The 20,829-nt window shown below is 48.2% G+C and overlaps 1 protein-coding gene across 2 annotated transcripts in view; it reads left to right on the top strand.

The window, feature by feature from the left end:
- The window catches only part of LOC143961988 (NACHT, LRR and PYD domains-containing protein 3-like), a 174,766-nt gene that overhangs the window by 43,588 nt on the left and 110,349 nt on the right, over positions 1–20,829 (top strand). For both annotated transcript variants that reach the window (XM_077471331.1, XM_077471332.1), the window contains exon 2: positions 19,247–19,314. In XM_077471331.1, the coding sequence (XP_077327457.1) occupies positions 19,278–19,314 (37 nt within the window). In that variant the 5' untranslated portion in view covers positions 19,247–19,277. The remainder of the gene's footprint in view (positions 1–19,246; positions 19,315–20,829) is intronic.

Below are 20,829 nucleotides of genomic sequence, written 5' to 3'. Positions count from 1 at the left end.
TTGAATTCTAGGGCAGGACCACCAAATGTGTATCATTGAACCAATACCCTCACAACATCTCCAACAAGTGGGAGGGATGGATGGGGAGATCTTGTTCAACTTAGTTGTGGTTTTGTACCATTTAGAGAAAATTTTGAAACCATTTTCTTGGGCTGTCACATTGATGGATCCCTTGTGGATAAGAGTATAAATGTTTTCCCAATCTGCAGAGGAAAGATTGATGGAGAGGTCTCTTTCCCAACTTTGGGTGGCTATGTTGGATTTAGGGTCATGAGTCGAGAATAGCAGGGGGTACACGCTGGAGACTAGGTGTCTTTGCTGTTCCGTTTGCGAGCATAAGGTCTCAAATGGGGAAAGTGGTCTAGAGAAGTCAGCACGTTTGTGGGGATCATTAAGAAAGTGTCTCAGTTGGAAGTACGTCCAGAGAGGACAATGTAGTTCCGGATTTCTCGAGGGTACATCTGAGAGATTCAGAAACTTCCCATTAGCAAAAAAGTGACGAGCCTGAAACTCGGTAAAAGGCCAAAATTCGTTCATAAAGAGAGCAGATAAACCTATCGGGAAGTCCGGATTTTGTCTGATTGGGGTCAGGGGGCTCTGCATCGAGGAGAGACGATGAAGTCTGCATGCCTTCTGAAATGCTTTTAGAGTACTTCCTATGAGCGGGTGTTGCGTACAAAGTTGGGGGGTATGAGTCGGGGCCAACCAAGGTAGTGAACCTAGCGGGAGTCGAGCAAATACCTGTTCTATGTTAGTCCAAGCTTTCGAACGCCTGTGTACATTCCAATCAATGATACGTATTAGTTGGCAAGCCCAATGGTATTTGGCTACGTCTGGCAATCCTATACCCCCTTTCAATTTGGGTAGGGAGAGTCTCTCAAGGCTGAGTCTAGGACGTTGTTTACCCCACAGGAATTAACTGATGGCAGCCCTATATGAGGCAAAAAATGTCGGGGGTACGTGAATGGGGATAGTCTGAAAAATATAAAGCAAGCATGGGAGGACGTTCATCTGCAGTATGGCCGCCCTGCCAAACCAGGAAAACATTCCAGACGACCAAGCTTTAAGATCCTTCTGAATGTTTTGGAGCAGGGGGATGTAATTGGATGAGTATAGGTTGGACAGGCGAGTTGGGAGTTTGATTCCTAAATAAGTGATGGCGTCATTTACCCATCTAAAAGGGGAATTTGCTTTGCACCGTGAGAGATCAGCTGGGTGCAGAGAGACATTCAGGGCTTCTGACTTAGTAAAGTTAATCTGGAGGTTAGACATGGTCTTAAAGGTGGCAAAATCTGCGAGTAGGTTAGGAAGTGACGTGTGGGGCTCTGTCAGGAAAAGGAGGATGTCGTCCGCAAAGGCGGCAAGTTTATATGTGGTGTCAGCTATTGTGACTCCTTTAATGTCAGGATTGGCTCGAAGTCGATGAAGCATCGGTTCAAGAGTCAATACGAATATCAGGGGGGAGAGGGGACATCCTTGGCGCGTTCCATTTGATACGGAGAAGGCGTTCGACAGGGTGCCATTAACACGCACCTTCGCGCTCGGGACTGAGTAAAGGGCTAAGATATATTGAAGCATGCGATCACGTAAACCTATCTTTTTGAGAACTGCCGACATATAGTCCCAGGCTACCCTGTCAAACGCCTTCTCCGCATCAAGGGACAGAAAGAAGCCTTGTTGTTGGGAACATGAGAGCCAATGGTGAATGTTGATAGCTTTGGTTGTATTGTCTCTTGCCTCTCTGCCAGGGATAAATCCTACCTGATCTAAGGAGATCAGGTCGGGCAGGAGAGGCAAGAGACGGTTAGCAAGTATTTTAGCGTAGATTTTTAGGTCCACATTTAGTAAGGAAATGGGCCTATAATTAGTCACTAGGGAAGGATCTTTATTCGGTTTGAGGATTACGGAGATGTGGGCTGTTAGTAGATCTCTAGGAGGGAGAGAACCAGAAGCTAGAGAGTTGAATGCTTTCAAAAAGTGTGATTTAAGGGAATCTATAAAAGTCTTGTAATACCCCGTCGTCAGCCCGTCCGGACCCGGACTTTTTCCAGGTTTCAATTGTTTGAGAACTGTATCCAGTTCCATTGATGATAAGGGTCGTTCCAGGTCTAGAGCAGCGTCCTCTGAAAGAGAGTCGGGAGCGTAAGAAGCAAGGAAGTCTTCAATCAAATGAAGACGAGAAGTAACATGTGCGGGGGGTGCATTAGGGCATATATTGTATAGTTGGGAATAATAATGAACAAATTGGTTTGCAATTAGCCGATAGTTTCTTACCTTGAGGGTCAACTATGGAATGAATGGTCATATCTGCTTTTTTCTTTCTGAGTGCCCTGGCTAGGTATTTACCAGCCTTGTTGCCATACTCGTAAAAGGTTTTATGTGCGAGGGCATAGTTTCGTCTTATCTGAACATTTAGTGTCTCTAGAAGCTCCTTGCGGGCCTGAAGTAACTCTGGAAGGGCTGCTAATGCTAGAGAATTTTTATGGGCAGTTTCCAAAACGTGTATCCGCTTTGATAGATTAGAGATGTGTGCAATCCTATCTCTTTTCCTTTTGGCTGAGATTGCCATGAGTTCTCCCCTTATAGTGCTTTTATGTGCTTCCCAAAGCACCATAGGGGAGATCTCTGGTGAGGAATTTTCTTGAAAGTATAGATTCAGTCGTTGAGTTATGTTAGTGGTGACAGTTTCGTCCGTAAGAAGTGATGGGTCCAGTCTCCATATAGAGGATCTGTTGGGGATAGAATGTGCTACGTCTACAGTCAATGAGATCGGATTATGATCTGAAAAATACATGGGGTGGATCGAAGTGGCGCGTATTGAGGGCAGGTCAGCTTGTGAAATAAACATGTAATCTATTCTGGAGTACTTATTACGAGGAGATGAATAAAATGTGAAGTCTTTGACATTGGGGTTTAATGTTCTCCAAGAATCATGCACTGCTAGTTCACGCAATCGCTTCTTAATTGTCTTAAGTGCAATGTAAGGTACAGAGGAAGCCCCATTAGACGTATCGAGGGAAGGGTTCAGAGGGACATTGAAATCCCCTCCCAAGATTAACATGCCCTCCTGGAATTCGGCTAGTTCTCGAAGAGTCGCATTAGTGGCATGGAATGAGGTAGGAAAGCGGGCATTGGAAAATTTCGGTGTAGACCCCGTCTTAAAGTGCGTCTCCTGGAGAAAGGCCACATCTGCTTTGTATCTGTGGAGCCCGAGTAAAACTTGGGATCGCTTCTCAGGCAAATTCAACCCTCTAACATTGATAGACACTATAGTAGTGAGTAATTTGTTAGAACTACAGTGCGGTTTTGCCATTGTGAACGGAACAGAGTAAGATACCTAATATCCTGATGACGTTTTAGTAATAATGGTGAGGAGCAAGTGTAATTTGTGAGAGGTGTAGGCCCAGAACCAGAGTCCGGAAACTGGACTGGTGCGAGAGAGAGAAAAAAAAAAAAAAAAATTATTAAAAATAAAAACAGAAAGGAAAAACAATAGCTGCAGAAAGGGAAAGGGAGAAAAAAAAGAACGGAAGGGTTATGGGATTTAATGAAAAATGGAGACCAATAAGCAGAACCAGTAAACACAGTTTGCAAAAACTTCCACTAAAGGTCAATGGTAAAGTATGTGGCTATTAGCAAGAGCCTGCTTGCTAATCAGTTGGGAACAGAGAGACTGATCCCTAACAATTATACCAAAATGAGGCAGTGGGGAGAATTAATACAATAGTTGTAATAACCCAAATAATAGGTCCACTGAGCGGGGTTGGCTAGAGACAGCGGGGAGTGGTGCAGCGACGACTAAGGACCAGCATTAGCCAACTGGAGAGAGATTAGAAAGTAGATTAAGGGAGGAAAGCTAATCCCGATAAGGGGCAGGTAATTGTGGGCTCGCCTACACCCCAGGGCTTAAGTACGGTGTATAATAATGAGCAGCAGTGATTCGGCCATGTCAACGCTAACGGTGGGGCAGTGTGTATGCTTAGTGAGCAGGAACGTGGACCGAAAGAGAGCCAAAAGAAGAGGAAAAGGAAAAAGAAAAAGAGGGGAGGTCCCCCAACCTTCCCCCTCCTCTCCTCTTTTTTTTTTTTTTTTTGGTGTTGGAAAACCTCTGAAAGCTTAGGGATGAACCTTTAGTCAACAAGGGGGAGCCCAAGGGGGTCAGGACAGATATAGCATCCTATCTCTGTGGAAGATAAAACAGGGCGTTCGTTGTCATGCCAGAGATAAAACGCCTTATATAATAACCTGCTGGTAGGGATTGAAGAGGGAAAGAGGGTGGGGCAGAAATAATTAGGGCCCAACCAGTTATGTTGCCAAACATAGGACCACCAGTATTGCCATGTATAGATGAACCTCTATTCCCTGAGACCTGAGAACATTAGGAGATCAGGCAGACTGTCCCGGGGTATCAGGTGCGGGCGGAAGCCCTCCCATGTTGTATCCGTTAGGAAATTACAGGAACATGCGGTAAAATGGAAGACGCTGGGAGATAGAACTCTATCAATTACATATGCTTACCAGTTTGCTATAGATACAATCTGGTGAGAACACACAGGTCTAGAGTTTTAGGGAGAAACATTGCAAAAACGTCCTCAGGTGGAACAAATAAAATATGTGCAAGAACGCATGGAGGGTGCCCTGACCCTAACCGATACCCCAAGATAGCAGTGTTCTAAAACAAAAGTATCTAAAATTCTACTATGAAAGAGTAGTTTAACAACAAATCAAAAGGGACCTAGAGCAACTCCAAGTTAAATAATGAATTATATAATGTTTCACTTAGTTGACATTGAGAGGAGGGGGAAGGAGAGATAGAACTAGGAAAGAGAGGTGAAACAAAATCCAGTAGTCGTTACCCAGTTAAAATGCAACGTTAGGGAGGCCAAGGTAATGGGTCACAAATCCGGGTTAAAACAGCTCAGAGCAAAGACAGGCTCTAGTGATCACTTAACCGGGTCAGCAGGGCCAGTCAGCAATGCAGGTAACTTAGCAGGCCGAAGAAATTTTTCAGCGTCGCTCCTCAGCGGTCTCGACGTGCTCTCCTGGGATGAGGAGCCTTGGTCGGGCTTAGACCATGTTGCGAACCAGCAGCAGTGGGATGTTCTCTTGGATCCGAGGGGGATCTTCTCCTCCTGGAGCGTGAATCTTGAGTATCCATTCCCTCGTCGGTCGGAGCAGATCTTCTGAAAGCCGCCGGTCTGAAATCTGCATACCAGTCCGGAACCGCGGTGAACGGTATGTCAAGTGTCTCGCAAAAGTAGCGTAAATCTTCCGGGACCCTGAGGAGAGCAGGGCGGCCGTGTGCAGATGCAGATAGGCCGAACGGGAACCTCCAACGATAGGGGATTCCCTTGGCCCGCAATACTTCCAGGAGTGGGCGCAGTTCCCTACGACGCTGCAAGGTGATGTTTGACAAGTCCTGAAACATTTGTACAGTGGCACCATTATGAGTAAGCGGGTTTGCATCACGAGCCCTCCTCAGAATTTCCTCTTTCAGCTGATAATCAATCACACAGCAAATTACATCTCGAGGAGGGTCGGATTCTTTACCCCTCAGGCGTAGAGCGCGGTGGATACGCTCCATACCAATCGGGGTAGATGAAGGCCTGCTCAATAAGTCATTGAAGAGGGATGTTACCTCCTCTTGCAAATGTTCTGCATCGATGGTTTCAGGCATGCCACGTATGCGGAGATTGTGCCTCCTACCGCGGTTATCCAAATCCTCGATATGACGGTTGAGGTCCCTCAGCTGCAAGGTATGCGTATCAATTGCTTGACAGGAACGGCGAAGCACTGTGGAATGAGTCGCCATTACAGTCTCCACTTCCTGCACTCTTCCTGTAATGGCTTGAATGTCTATTCTGAGGTCAGAGATTGCCGCCGTGAGGGCTGCGGTGAGAGTCTCTTTAATATCGGTAGCCACCGATCTAAGGTCGTGTAGGCTCGGTTGTTGCTGTGGCGTGAGTACAATGCCCTCATCCTCCGGGGGGTTTCGCTGGCGCGCAGCATGAGATCTGCCTGAGGCTTGTGAGGCGCCTCATGGCGCCGCCATGTTGCTGGCCTGGCTCCGGAACATTTCAGGGATGTTCTGACTCGTGCGCCCGGTATGCTCTCTAGGAGATCTGGAGCGGGATGCCGATGAGCTGCGGGAAGACGTTCCCATGGTTCTTGAGGTGAATCGGGTATAGGAATCCTCCGTTAGAGGCTGAAGAATCTCTCAGTCGGCCGGAGCTAAAGGATTAGGCAGCCATTCTCCACCGAGGTCAAGCCACGCCCCTGATTCATTTTTATGAAGGTCAGACGATTGACCGAGTCGGTGGACAGGCGCACCCTGTGATCGGTTACAAAGCCTCCAGCAGGAGGTGCCTTCTGAAAGAATGCTGGATGCAGGACAGGCCAGTAGTTCAATTGCATACTGTGCAAGCTCTGGCCAGTGATCCATCCTCAAGACCCTGTAAGCCAGAGGATTTTTGGTGGGAAAGGTGTCCAAGTCTGACCTTGCCCCTAGGTATTCCTGCACCATATAAATTATACGCTGGCGATAGTTGCTAGAACCGATCATACCTTGGGGCTGTGGACTAAAAAATTGTCTGAATGCATCGGTCAGACCGCCACCTTCTCCACCGCTCCTTCTGACCGGTGCCTCAGCAACACGTTGTCCAGGACCAGGAGTTTGAAACCTCCCATACTCTGGGAACGCATTGGACAGACCTTTCTGCAAGGCCTCCCAGAGATGTCTCATCCTCTGCTCCCTCTGTGATGGCAAGATATGCTCGGCAACCTTACCCTTGTACCGTGGATCAAGGAGAGTGGCCAGCCAGTAATGGTCCCTCTCCTTAATCCGGAGAATATGAGGATCCTTCCGCAGGCTTTGCAGGATCAGGGAGACCATGCAGCGTAGGTTAGCTGAGGCATTCGGTCCGGAGTCCTCTGGATCACTAAGGACAACATGATCCGCAGCTACCTTCTCCCAGCCACGTACAAGTCCACACAATCATCCTCCTCCTCCTCCTCCTCCTCGTCCTCTTCCTGAGTGATGGGTGGGACAGCAGGAACACTGTCTGAATAAAGGGGGCCTTGAGAGGCAAGGAAGTCCTCCTCTTCCTGCCTCTGTTCTGCCTCAAGTGCCCTATCAATTATTCCATGCAGTATATGCTCCAACAGGTGGACAAGAGGTACAGTGTCACTGATGCATGCACTGTCACTGCTCACCATCCTTGTGGCCTCCTCAAACGGTGACAGGACAGTGCATGCATCCCTGATCATGCCCCACTGGCGTGGTGAGAAAAAACCAAGCTCCCCTGACCCTGTCCAGGTACTCATTGATGGCCCTCTGCTGTGTGTGCAGCTGCTGCAGCATAGCCAACGTTGAATTCCACCTGGTGAGCATGTCACATATAGGGCGGTTCTTGGGCAGGTTCAACTCCTTTTGGAGCTCATCCAGCCGAGCATAGGCATTAAATGATCGGCAGAAATGCACACAGACTTTCCTGGCCTGCTTCAGGACATCCTGTAAGCCCGGGTACCTGCCCAAGAACTGCTGCACCACCAGGTTAAGGACGTGAGCCACATAGAGCACATGGGTCAGTTGTCCTTGTCGGAGGGCGGAGAGGAGGTTGGTGCCATTGTCGCAAACCACCATTCCTGGCTTAAGCTGGCGTGGTGTCAACCACCTCTCGGCCTGCCCCTGCAGAGCTGACAAAATATCTGCCCCGGTATGGCTCCTGTCCCCCAAATAAACCAGCGCAAGCACGGCATGGCATCGTTTTGCCTGCGTACTTGCGCAGCCCCTTGAACGCCTACGGAGCACCGCTGGTTCTGAGGACAGAGCACTGGAAGAGGCCATGGAGGAAGAAGAAGAGGAGGGGGTGGAGGAGAGAGGTGTGTCACAACCAGGAGTAGCATTTTGGAGGCGTGGTGGCGGAACAACCTCCAACACTACTGCACCTTATCCTGCATCCTTCCCAGCTGCCAGAAGAGTGACCCAATGGGCCGTGAAAGACAGGTAACGTCCCTGTCCATGCCTGCTGGACCATGAGTCAGTGGTAATATGCACCTTACCACTGACCGCCCTGTCCAGCGAGGCAAGGACATTACCTTCCACATGCCGGTAGAGAGCCGGAATCGTCTTCCGTGAGAAAAAATGGCGTTTGGGGACCTGCCACTGAGGAACCACACATTGTACAAACTCACGGAAGGGAGCCGAGTCTATCAACTGAAAAGGCAGCAATTGAAGTGCTAGCAATTTAGCCAAGCTAGCATTCAACCGCTTGGCATGTGGATGGCTGGGAGTGAACTTCTTTCGCCAGTCCAGCAGCTGGGGCAGGGAAATTTGCCTGCTATAATCGGACATGGGTGCACTGCTAGCAGAGTGCCTGGAAGCACTTGGCTGTGACACACCTAATTCTACACCTTCATTCCTCTCAGAGCAGGTTCCAGAGAGGACTGAAGGTCTAGTGGGGTTGGAGATGCCAGCTGATGAGGAGCAAGGAGAGGTCCGCTTTGTTCTTTGGTGTGGGTCTTTGAGGTACGCTTGTCAATGAGCTCCATGGCAGGTCAACATATGTCTGGTCAAGCATGTGGTGCCCAAGCGGCTGATGTTTTGGCCATGTGAGATACGCTTGAGACATATGTTGCAAATAGCAGCGGTGCGATCTGATGCACTCATCTCAAAAAAGGTCCACACCAAAGAACTTTTAGAATAACGTACAGAGGCAGCGCCCTGCACAGGCGGAGCTCTGCGGTGTGATTCAGTCCGTGTGCTGCCTCTAAGCTAGCCCCCGGAAGGCATCCTGCCTCGTTGGACATGTGCCTCCTCCTCTCTCCTACGAGGCACCCACGTGGAGTCAGCGCCCTCATCATCCCCTCCCTCTTCATCGCTGGAGCAAACCTGGCAGTATGCTGCAGCTTGTGGAACATGACTGCCAGATTGCTGTCCTTCTTGAGCATCCCCTCTCACTGCGCTCATGCTATTGCCTTCCTCTAGCTGAGCATCATCATCAAAGCCTACAAAACACTGGGCATCCTCCTGGAGCATGTACCCAACACTGTGCTCAAAGAGTTCAGGAGACTCCTCAGGAGGACGTGGTGGGTCTAGGGAAGGAGTCACTGATGATGACATTGAGACGAGGGAAGAGGATGCGTTGGCAGCTGCTTTGCTAGTACCCTGAGCCTGGGTGAGAGAGGATGAGGAGGATGAAGAGGGCTTGGTCATCCACTCTACCAAGTCTTCGGCATGATGTGGCTCAACACGTCCAGCTGCCAAAAATAAGGACAAGCGTGTCCCATAGCCACGTGCTGATGATGACGATGCACCGCGTCCACGACCAGCACTGTTGTCTCTAGACACAGAGCCTGCTTGCCCTCTTTTATGGGCTCGTGCCTGTCTGCCTCGCCTTGTTGGCCTTCCAGACATGGTAATGGCCTGAAGGGAGATGGGTAAACCAGCAATTGGGTAGTGTATATTATGCTGGAGACATCAACACCCACTAACTCCTTCAAATGCCTTTATTATAGAACAGGAATTAAAGGGTAGATACTGGTGTATACTGTGCTGTGCTGGAGGCACACAACACCAACTAACTCCTGCAGATGGCAGATGGCTCAATTAGAGAAGAGCTATATAGGTGAATAATGGTGTATACTGCGGTCAGGGCACACAGACAACACCCACAATCTCCTACAGCTGAATGAAAGTTCTATTACAGAAGAGCAATATAGCTAGCTATATAGGTGGATATAATGGTGTATAGTGCGGTCAGGGCACGCAGACAACACCCACAATCTCCTACAACTGACTGAAAGCTCTATTACAGAAGAGAAATATAGCTAGCTATATAGGTGGATATAATGGTGTATACTGCGGTCAGGGCACGCAGACAACAGCCACAATCTCCTACAACTGACTGAAAGCTCTATTACAGAAGAGCAATATAGCTAGCTATATAGGTGGATATAATGGTGTATAGTGCGGTCAGGGCACGCAGACAACATCCACAAACTCCTGCAGATTGCTAAAAGATCAATTACAGAAGAGCAAGAAAGCTAAATCGGCTGATAACGAACGGTGTATACTGTGTTGAAGGTACACAGAGAACACCCACTAACTCCTACAGACGCCAACACACTACACAAGGTCACCTCGCTGGCGGCCTTATATAGTGTGGGGCGTGTACTACACAGCCTGCTTGTGGCCAATCATGGCTCTCCTCACTGCCGGCGCTGTGATTGGCCAAGCATGTGGGGTCACAGTGCATGCTTGGCCAATCATGAGCCAGCAATGCACTGCTATGGCGCAGTGCATTGTGGGCCGTGAGCGTCACACGAATTTGGCGCGAACGGCCCATAACGTTTGGTATTCGCCGAACGTGCGAACAGCCGATGTTTGAGTCGAACATATGTTCAAGTCGAACATCAAGCTCATCCCTAATACTGAGTGAGAGAGTGATGTTTAGACATTTGTAACTGACCTTAAAGAATATGTAACTGATCACATGCTTGGTCAGAAATGAATTCTTGCAGACGCTCACCTCCTTTGCAATCAAAACATGTAGCCTTAAAAATGTCTATTACAGATTTGTAATGAGCCTGGAAATTAGTAGAATTGTCCTTGTCTGGGGTCTTATCAGAGTTGTTGGATACAGATAAGTAGGGATGAGCTCGATGTTTGGATCAAACATCAGTTTGACTCGAACATTGGGTATTCACAGAAGAACAAATATTATGGGGCGTTTGTGGCAAATGTGAGCGCCCGCGGAACGCCCCATAATGCACAGCGAGATCGCAGTGCATTTCTGTATGATGATTGGCCAAAGCATGCACCTGACCTGCATGCTTTGGCCAATCCCAGCGCCCTCTGCTAAGAGAGCCATAATTGGCCAAAAGCAGGGTGCCTTTGGGGCCAAGTCCATACCCCGCACTATATAAGGCTGCCTGCACGTTGGCCCTGTGTAGTGTTTTTGGTGTGAACAGAGAGCTTGATTTAGATTAAGCAAGCAGATTATTTCGTTAGTGGCAGTGTATTATATATATATATATATATATATATATATATATATATACATATATATATATATACATATATATATATATACATATATATATATATATATATATATATATATATATATATATATATATATATATATATATATATATATATATATAGTCTGCATCCAGTCAGTATAGCTTATGTCTACAGTGCATTCTGTGGTGTACTATTTATAATCTACTTCAGGCGGTGTATTTGAGATATATATACAGTGGTGTGAAAAAGTGTTTGCCCCCTTCCTCATTTCCTGTTCCTTTGCATGTTTGTCACACTTAAGTGTTTCGGAACATCAAACCAATCTAAACAATAGTCAAGGACAACACAAGTAAACACAAAATGCAATTTGTAAATGAAGGTGTTTATTATTAAAGGTGAAAAAAAATCCAAACCATCATGGCCCTGTGTGAAAAAGTGATTGCCCCCTTGTTAAAACATACTATAACTGTGGTTGTCCACACCTGAGTTCAATTTCTCTAGCCACACCCAGGCCTGATTATTGCCACACCTGTTCACAATCAAGGCATCACTTAAATAGGAGCTGCTTGACACAGTAAGGTCCACCAGAAGATCCTTAAAAGCTACACATCATGCCGAGACCCAAAGAAATTCAGGAACAATTGAGAAAGAAAGTAATTGAGATCTATCAGTCTGGAAAGGGTTATAAAGCCATTTCCAAAGCTTTGGGAATCCAGCAAACCACAGTGAGAGCCATTATCCACAAATGGCGAAGACATGGAACAGTGGTGAACCTTCCCAGGAGTGGCCGGCCGCCCAAAATTACCCCAAGAGCGCAGCGACGACTCATCCAAGAGGTCACAAAAGACCCCACAACAACGTCCAAGGAACTGCAGGCCTCACTTGCCTCAGTTAAGGTCAGCGTTCATGCCTCCGCCATCAGGAAAAGACTGGGAAAAAATGGCCTGCATGGCAGAGTTCCAAGGAGAAAACCACTGCTGAGCAAAAAGAACATCAAAGCTCGTCTCAATTTCTCCACAACACATCTTGATGATCCCCAAGACTTTTGGGACAACATTCTGTGGACCGATGAGACAAAAGTGGAACTCTTTGGAAGGTGTGTGTCCAAGTATATCTGGCGTAGAAGGAACACTGCATTTCATAAAAAGAACATTATACCAACAGTAAAATATGGTGGTGGTAGTGTGATGGTCTGGGGCTGTTTTGCTGCTTCAGGACCTGAAAGACTTGCCGTGATAAAAGGAACTATGAATTCTGCTGTCTACCAAGAGATCCTGAAGGAGAATGTCCGACCATCTGTTCGTGTACTCAAGCTGAAACGAACTTGGGTTCTGCAGCAGGACAATGATCCTAAACACACCAGCAAGTCCACCACCGAATGGCTGAAGAAAAACAAAATGAAGACTTTGGAGTGGCCTAGCCAAAGTCCTGACCTGAATCCTATTGAGATGTTGTGGTATGACCTTAAAAAGGCCGTTCATGCTCGAAAACCCTCTAATGTAACTGAATTAGGACAATTCTGCAGAGATGAGTGGGCCAAAATTCCTCCAGGACGCTGTAAAAGCCTCATTGCACGTTATCGCAAACGCTTGGTTGCAGTTGTTGCTGCTAAGGGTGGCCCAACCAGTTATTAGGTTTAGGGGGCAATCACTTTTTCACACAGGGCCATGATGGTTTGGATTTTTTTTCACCTTTAATAATAAACACCTTCATTTACAAATTGCATTTTGTGTTTACTTGTGTTGTCCTTGACTATTGTTTAAATTGGTTTGATGTTCCGAAACACTTAAGTGTGACAAACATGCAAAGGAACAGGAAATTAGGAATGTATATACCACTGTATATATATACTGTGAAGCATCCAGTGTAGCTTATACCTACAGTGCATTCCATGGTGTTCCATTTCTACTACTTTTCTGGTGGTGTACACGATCCACAATACAGTGCAGCCATAGTTCAGTTGCTACTACTTTTCTGGTGGTGTACACAATACAGTGCAGTGTGCCAAACAAAATATACATCATATTCGAAAGGCCACCAAGGAGAGGAAGATGCTCACAGGCCACTAAAAGTGGGCAAGCAGGCTCTGTGTCTACAGCCAACAGTGCTGGTCATGGACATGGTGCATCCTCTGCAGGTGGCCGTGGGGCACGCTTGTCCTTTTTTTTTTTTTTTTTTTCTGCTGCTGGCCATGTTAATGAGCCAAAACATGCAGAAGAGTTGGTGGAGTGGATAACAAAGCCATCCTCATCCTCTGTCCCCCAGGCTCAGAGTAGTTTGCCTTCCAATGCAGATGCCAAAGCGGCCTATTCCATCGGCTCCATGTCAACAGTTACTCCTTCCCACCATCAAGACATGTACGTAGCTGTAGGGCAACGTAAGCGTAGGACATACATGACAGGATGCAAGGCTTACGCAGGGGAATGGTACGAGGGGTTAAGAAAGCTGCAAGGCTTACCTGATTGAAGGATGGAGTAAGAGGGGGTGGAGTAGAGTTGATGTGAAGGCACGTGAGTTTAGGAAGGTCAGCAGTCTGGAGCAGCAGGTCAGGAGGAACGTTCCCGCCCGCCCGCCCGCCCTTAATACAAGGAGGGTGTGGGGACTATGTGTTGAAAATGAGTGCAGGTGGCAGTAGGGTCCTTGACGGCTGATATACAAATTATACTGTTTCAAGATGAGGTTTTGAAAAGTTAGGACCCATCATATGTATGGAGTCCTCCCGGGGGGTCTGGCGGCTGGCCAGACTGACGGGCTAATAAGTTGGGGGTCTGTGGTCAATTGGTAAGTCCCCGAGGCAAGTTGGCGGCTGGGGACGAATGCCATAAAAAAGTTGGTATTACAGGCTCAAGAAAAAATGGGGTTTCATAGTTTCATAGTTTCATAGTTAGTAAAGTTGAATAAAGACACCAGTCCATCCAGTTCAACCTGAGTGAGTGTCTACAATTATCCCTTCACATTGCACACTCACATCGATCCCTACCCTCAAGGAGCCCACAATACAAGGTCCCCGCTCATATACTAGGGCAAATTTTGGACAGAAGCCAATTAACCTACCTGCATGTCTTTGGATTGTGGGAGGAAACCGGAGTACCCGGAGGAAACCCACGCAGGCACAGTGAGAACATGCAAACTCCAGGCAGGTAGTGTCGTGGTTGGGATTCGAACCAGCGACCCTTCTTACTGCTAGGTGAGAGTGCTAACCACCACACCACTGTGCTGCCCATTAAAGTTGTCAGGGATCAACAACTGTTGATCTGATGAGCTGGTTTTTGTTACAAGAAAATAGATAGAAAAATAAAAATGGTTTACAGAAGTTTTAAATAAAAAGTTTATTTTGGTTTGTTGTTAAAATAAAGGTCTAAAAGGCCATTTACATCCAGCAGGTGTCTGTGTCATTATTTATAGAATAAGGTATAAAAGGGGGGGTGTACATGTATGGATTGGCGTAGTAAGGTATCTGGCTACCTTGTCATGCATGGAGGAGTCCCCCGAACTATTTGACCATAGTGTCGGGTACATGCTGATGTAGTTATTGGCCATAAAATGGGTATGGGGTCCTAGAACCCACCCTAAGGGCCATATATCAATGTCACCAATTTGGACAACCCCAAAAAGGAAACAAGGAGAAGTGCCTTTAAACATGCACAATTGCTGAAAAGCTAGTAACTTGGGGGGGGGGGGTGGGGGGTGGGTTAATCTGCCTGTAAAGTAGTGCATCTGTAGCATGTACCCAAAATGCTGCTTCACAGATGTACGGCTTTAGAGAAAATTTAGGCCTCATGTACACCGCTGCTGGTAAATGGACATACAGAGGCAGTTGGGTGTTTATTTTATGTTATCTTATGTGTACATGCATGGGCGTCCGCAGAACTTTTTCCAAGGGGGGGCATCATTTTAAGGCAACTCATGCTCCGCCCCTTTTCGACAATCTCATGGAAATCTTTCCACTGGTAATACATATGTGTTATATAACAGATAATTCATCTTCACTTTGTATTGGAAGTTACTCTGGCGGCTGTGTTCCATGCCCATATAGCCTAGAGAATGTACATCTTTTTACATTGTAATACATCTGTTGTGGCCATATTTTGATCTCATACTGTCACTGTATAGGCTGTTTTCATCAAGATAAAAATATGGCAACAACAGATGTGTTGCAATGTAAAAAGATGTACATTCTCGAGGCTATATGGGCATGGTACGCAGCCACCTGAGTAACCTTGTGGATGCCCATGCTTTCAAAAACCAGCCCTGTAAAAAATTTCATACCAGCCTCGCAGCATTATTATATCAGCCCAACAGGATAACGTCATTATTTTCTTGTTCATGAAATGGAAAACCATACATTTTAAAGCACATTTGATGAAGAGAGTATTATATATAGATATGAAATCACAATCACATAGGGCTTTATATATATATATATATATATATATATATATATATATATATATATATATATATATACAAATTCCAGTTAATAGTGGTAAGTGATCAATCATCAAGGGGGACCCCAGGAACTCAGAACGTGGGGGGAACACCTTCTGCAGAAAGAATACTCTAAGGTAAGGGGGGTGGGTTACTAATATAAGGAGGAAACCCTTTATATCAGTGCCCCTTATATTATCATATTCACTCCCCCTTACATCAGTGACCCCCCCCGACTGGCCTGGCGGTGCTTTCACTGACCTCCTCTCAGGTGCACTGTGCAGGGCTCAGTCAGTCGGCTCCAGCTTGGTGGCTCTGGTTTTATCCTATAGTCTCCTGTCCACAGTCCCCCCAAGTCTGACTTCTCCCATGACCCCCATCCCGGCGGTGCTCCCACTCTTGACTCCTCTCCAGACTCCCTCAGAGACTGCAGATATGCTACAGGAGATGGTCAGAGACTGCAGACTTGATGCAAGAGCTCAATGCAGCCTCACCAGTGCCCATCAAATGCAGCCTCACTGTGCCCATCAAATGCAGCCTTACTGTGCCCATCAAATGCAGCCTTACTGTGCCCACCAAATGCAGCCTCACTGTGCCCACCAAATGCAGCCTCACTGTGCCCATCAAATGCAGCCTTACTGTGCCCACCAATGCAGCCTCACTGTGCCCACCAAATGCAGCCTCACTGTGCCTATCAAATGCAGCCTCACTGTGCCCATCAAATGCAGCTTTACTGTGCCGTGAATGCAGTCTCACTGTGCCCATCATTGCAGCCCCTCCTGTGCCCCATGTCCCAGTCTGCAGTCCCTGTCTGTGGGAAGGTGTGTTGTTGATGCTTGGTACGGTACCTTGCATGCCAGCAGGATATCCATGACGGCCAGCAGCAGGCAGGGTCTGTTCTCGTTTTGGATGGGTATGGTGCTCCTTCCAGAGTATCTGTCTGATGTGAGATGGAGTGGTCCCTGGCCACCTACACCTGCAGCCGTCCTCATTTTCCGGCCCCAGTCAGCCTGTCATCTGGTCCTGGGGAAGTGGAGAGCACTGGGTGGGAGTTGGAGAGAAGGGGGAGCAGAGAGTACTGGCAGGGTTGGAGAACACATGGGTGGGGGCAAAGAGTGAGGGGGAGTGGAGATCACAGGGGTGGGGAGCGGAGAGCGCTGGGGGGGAACTTGAGAGCACTGGGGGGCCAATAAGAACAGGGGTAGAGAGCATGGTAGGCTGAGAGCACTGGGGGGCTAAGAATGTGGGGTGGTGAAGAGCACTGGGGGGGCAGAAAAACAGGGGTGGAGAGCATGGGGGCTGGAGAGTACTGGAAGGGTACAAAGAGCAGGGGGAGTGGAGAGCAATGGGGGGGAGCTTGAGAGCACTAGTGGGGGCCAGAAAGAACAGGGGTGGAAAGCACAGGGGACTAGAGAGCACTATGGGGGGTGGAGAGCACATGGGTGAGGGCAAAATGCAGGGGGAGTGGAGAGTACAGGGGTGGGGAGTGGAGAGTTCTGGGGGGAGCCAAAAAGAAGAGGGGTGGAGAACATGGAGGGTAGAGAGCACTGGGGGGGCTGGAGAGCACCAGGGGGGCAGAAAGAACAGGGGTGGGGAGAATGGGGGGCTGGAGAGCACTGGGGTGGGGGCTGGAGAGTGATGGGGAGAGCTGAAGAGCACTGGGGGGAAAGAACAGGGGGAGAGCACTGGGGGGGAGAGGAGAGCCCTGGGGGGGAAGAAAAGGGGAGAGCACTGGGGGGAAAGAACAGGGGGGAGAGCACTGGGGGGAGTGGAGGGCACTGAGGGGGCAGAGCACTGGGGGGAAAGAACAGGGGGGAGAGCACCGTGGGAATAACAGGGGGAGAGCACTGGGGAGAGAACAGGGGGGAGAGCACTGGGGAGAGAACAGGGGAGAGAGCACTGGGAAGAGAACAGGGGGGAGAGCACAGAGGGGAGAGGACTGGGGTGAGTGGAGAGCACTGTGGGGGAGCACTGGGGGGAGTGGAGAGCACAGGGGGAGAGCACGGAGGATAGAGTACTGGAGAGCACTGTGGGGGGGAACGGGGGGCACTGGGGGGAGTGGAGAGCACTGGGGGAGAACAGGGGGGGAGAGCACTGGGGGGAGTGGAGAGCACTGGGATGGTGGCTAGAGAAGGATGGGGAGAGCTGGAGAGCAGGGGGGCAGCAAGAACAGGGGAGGAGAGAACTGTGGGGGGCAGGAGAGTGTGGTGGTGGAGGAGAGCACGGGGAGGCAGGAGAGTGTGGTGGTGGAGGAGAGCACTGGGGGGGGGGGCAGGAGAGTGTGGAGGAGAGCACTGGGGGGCAGGAGAGTGTGGTGGTAGAGGAGAGCACTGGGGGGCAGGAGAGTGTGGTGGTGGAGGAGAGCACTGGGGGGGGGCAGGAGAGTGTGGTGGTGGAGGAGAGCACTGGGGGGGCAGGAGAGTGTGGTGGTGGAGGAGAGCACTGGGGGGCAGGAGAGTGTGGTGGTGGAGGAGAGCACTGGGGGGGCGCAGGAGAGTGTGGTGGTGGAGGAGAGCACTGGGGGGGCAGGAGAGTGTGGTGGTGGAGGAGAGCACTGGGGGGGCAGAGAGCACAAGGTGAACTGGGGACAGTAAATTAAGTTGGATAGGAGAATCGGCAGGGGGGCCCCTCGCAGCCCCCCACTCGAACCTCCTATCCAGGCACTGTGTGGCACACAGGGCGGGCTGTACCTGCAGCATCTCCTCCTCTGGATCACAACACTGGCTGGCTCTGTGTTCGGCGACCGCTCTGTAACACGGCCCCACCCCCCAGACGGCTCATGTGATAGGCGGAACGTTGATTCTATCTACTATCACACGAGCAGGTCTGGGGGGGCGGGACTGTGTTACAGCGTGGGCGCCGAACACAGAGACTCCATTAAGAGACTGTGTTATCTTCTAAAATAAATAACCCAAAAGAGGATCCAGTGTCAAAGACCTCAAGACCTCAAATTTTGTGTGTCGGAAATTCCGATGGAAAAAGTCAGATGGAGCCTACACACGGTCAGAATTTCCATCAACAAACTCTGATCGCACATTTTCCGTCGGAAAGTCCAACCATGTGTATGCGGCATAGAGTCTTTGTCGTTTTATAACATTTGTAACCTGTGGTTCATCAGAAGGTTATTCTTCATATCTCCTTCAGAATTCATATGATTAATTATAATTTAATATCAGAAAACCTGACATAACATTATAGTCTGGGCTGAAGGACACACACAAATCTCTCCTATTAAAGTGTACTGTACACCTTTCCCTCACAAAGTGGTCACTAAAGAGCCACACAATGTGTTGTTTGTGTTTTAACCTGTTTTTCTGATCAATAAATACCGACCATCCTGAAGAATCCTCTTGGAAGCATCTTATTAGTGAATGGAGGTCTCTGCTGACCACACACGGCTTCCATTTTGGGGTCTTCTCCTTTTTATCACCTGACCTCTCTGTAGACATCTTACTGGCTGATACTTTGGTGCCACTTAGTAACAGTCTTGGCTATGAATGGAACAGATTTGTGGAGGTGACACCTAAAAATACGAGTCTGTATAAATGATGGCCCTAAACAGGGTAGGATTCCTTTGTGACCCCGATATAACAACTAGAGGAATGCCGAGTAGAAGGTTATGATTGATACTCATAGTTATGGGTTGAAAATGACAGAAATCCATCCAATTCTAATTCTTTCTAACTGGACAACCAGTAAGCCAATTGTTATCCACAGAAGGGAACAAATCCTCCTTATTGATTCCATTCATTGTACTACAAATGAGTTTATTATTGTTTGTGCCTCTTCCAGGTGATGTCATCTCGGGTCATCTCCTGATATCATGGCGACCTCTTCCTCCTCATCCTCCTCCTCACAAGGTATGACTGCTGATCCTGACAACCCTTTCCAATGTTTTCCTCCATCTCACATCTCCAGGGATTGGAATTAGATGATAGGACATCTTAAGTCTCCATAGTCTGGACATTTCCAGTAGACATCTGGTCAGTCCACTCATTAGAAGAGTTCAGGAGTTTTTATCAATTCCACCATCAAATTCCCGTCTCTTCAGATTTTATTTATCATTGATGATCCATAATGACTGGGGGACCCCAAATTTTATGGCTATTTGTGTAGTAGTCGGAGGAATCCTTTGTCTATAATCCTATGGAGAAAACAGCCCAGTGTCACATGACACATACTGCTGGGAGATTTTGGGGTAATCGGAGTTCTTAGTTCACACTGATCAGACACATCATTATTCATGGGGGAAGGTTATTTAAAGAGGAAGTAAACCCTGATGGGTTTACTTCCTCTTTTTTTCCCTGCAAAGGTAAAGCATAATGGACTACTATGCATCGCATAGTAGCTCATTATGTGTCACTTACCTGACACAGGAGCCAGCGAAGTCGCCGCTGTCCCCTGTAGTCCGCCGCATCCATGTTGCTCGTGGCGTCTCGCAGCTCCGACGAATCACAGCGGCGAAGCCGCGATGACGTCACTCCCGCGCATGCGCACGGGAGTCGCGTCTCGCAGCTCCGCCGCTGCCATTCGGCGAGGCCGCGATGACGTCACTCCCGCGCATGCGCACGGGAGTCGACAAATTAGGCAAATCCATTCTTGGACTTGCCGCATTTAGTGCGCCTGCGCGCCGCTGTCTACGGCGCATGCGCCGTAGACAGCGGTGCCCGTTTTTGGGCAAATATCTCCTAAACCATATAGGTTTAGGAGATATTGCTTGGACCTACAGGTAAGCCTTAATCTAGGCTTACCTGTAGGTCCAAGTGGTTTGGAAGGGTTTACTTCCTCTTTAAAGGTTTTATACATATATTGTTTTAGTTGGTTAGCACTCTCGCCTAGCAGTAAGAAGGGTCGCTGGTTCGAATCCCAACCACGATACTACCTGCCTGGAGTTTGCATGTTCTCCCTGTGCCCGCGTGGGTTTCCTCCGGGTACTCCGGTTTTCTCCCACACTCCAAAGACATGCAGGTAGGTTAATTGGCTACTGTCCAAAATTGACCCTAGTATATGAATGGGGACCTTGGATTGTGGGCTCCTTGAAGGTAGGGACCAATGTGAGTGTGCGATGTACAGGGATAGGGACAATTGTTGACACTCACAGGTTGAACTGGATGGACTGGTGTCTTTATTCAACCTTGCTAACTATGAAACAATCAATAAACATGAGGTTTAAAATGATCATCCATACATATACATTAGGAGATCTGTATATAAAATAATTACTATGAGTTTGTGTCATTTGTACAGTCATCACTAATAATCCCCGTAATTTGTCTAATAGATTTACTTCCTATGATCATCAGCTCATAATATATTATTTTCTTGAAATACCTCAACCGGTAAGATATGGCATTATGACCATTAGATGGAGCTGA

Source organism: Lithobates pipiens, unplaced genomic scaffold, assembly GCF_037356315.1.
Source record: "Lithobates pipiens isolate NorthernLeopardFrog02 unplaced genomic scaffold, aLitPip1_a1.2 Scaffold_8, whole genome shotgun sequence".
Taxonomy (NCBI): Eukaryota; Metazoa; Chordata; class Amphibia; order Anura; family Ranidae; genus Lithobates; species Lithobates pipiens.
This window is presented reverse-complemented; position numbering and strand designations above follow the sequence as displayed.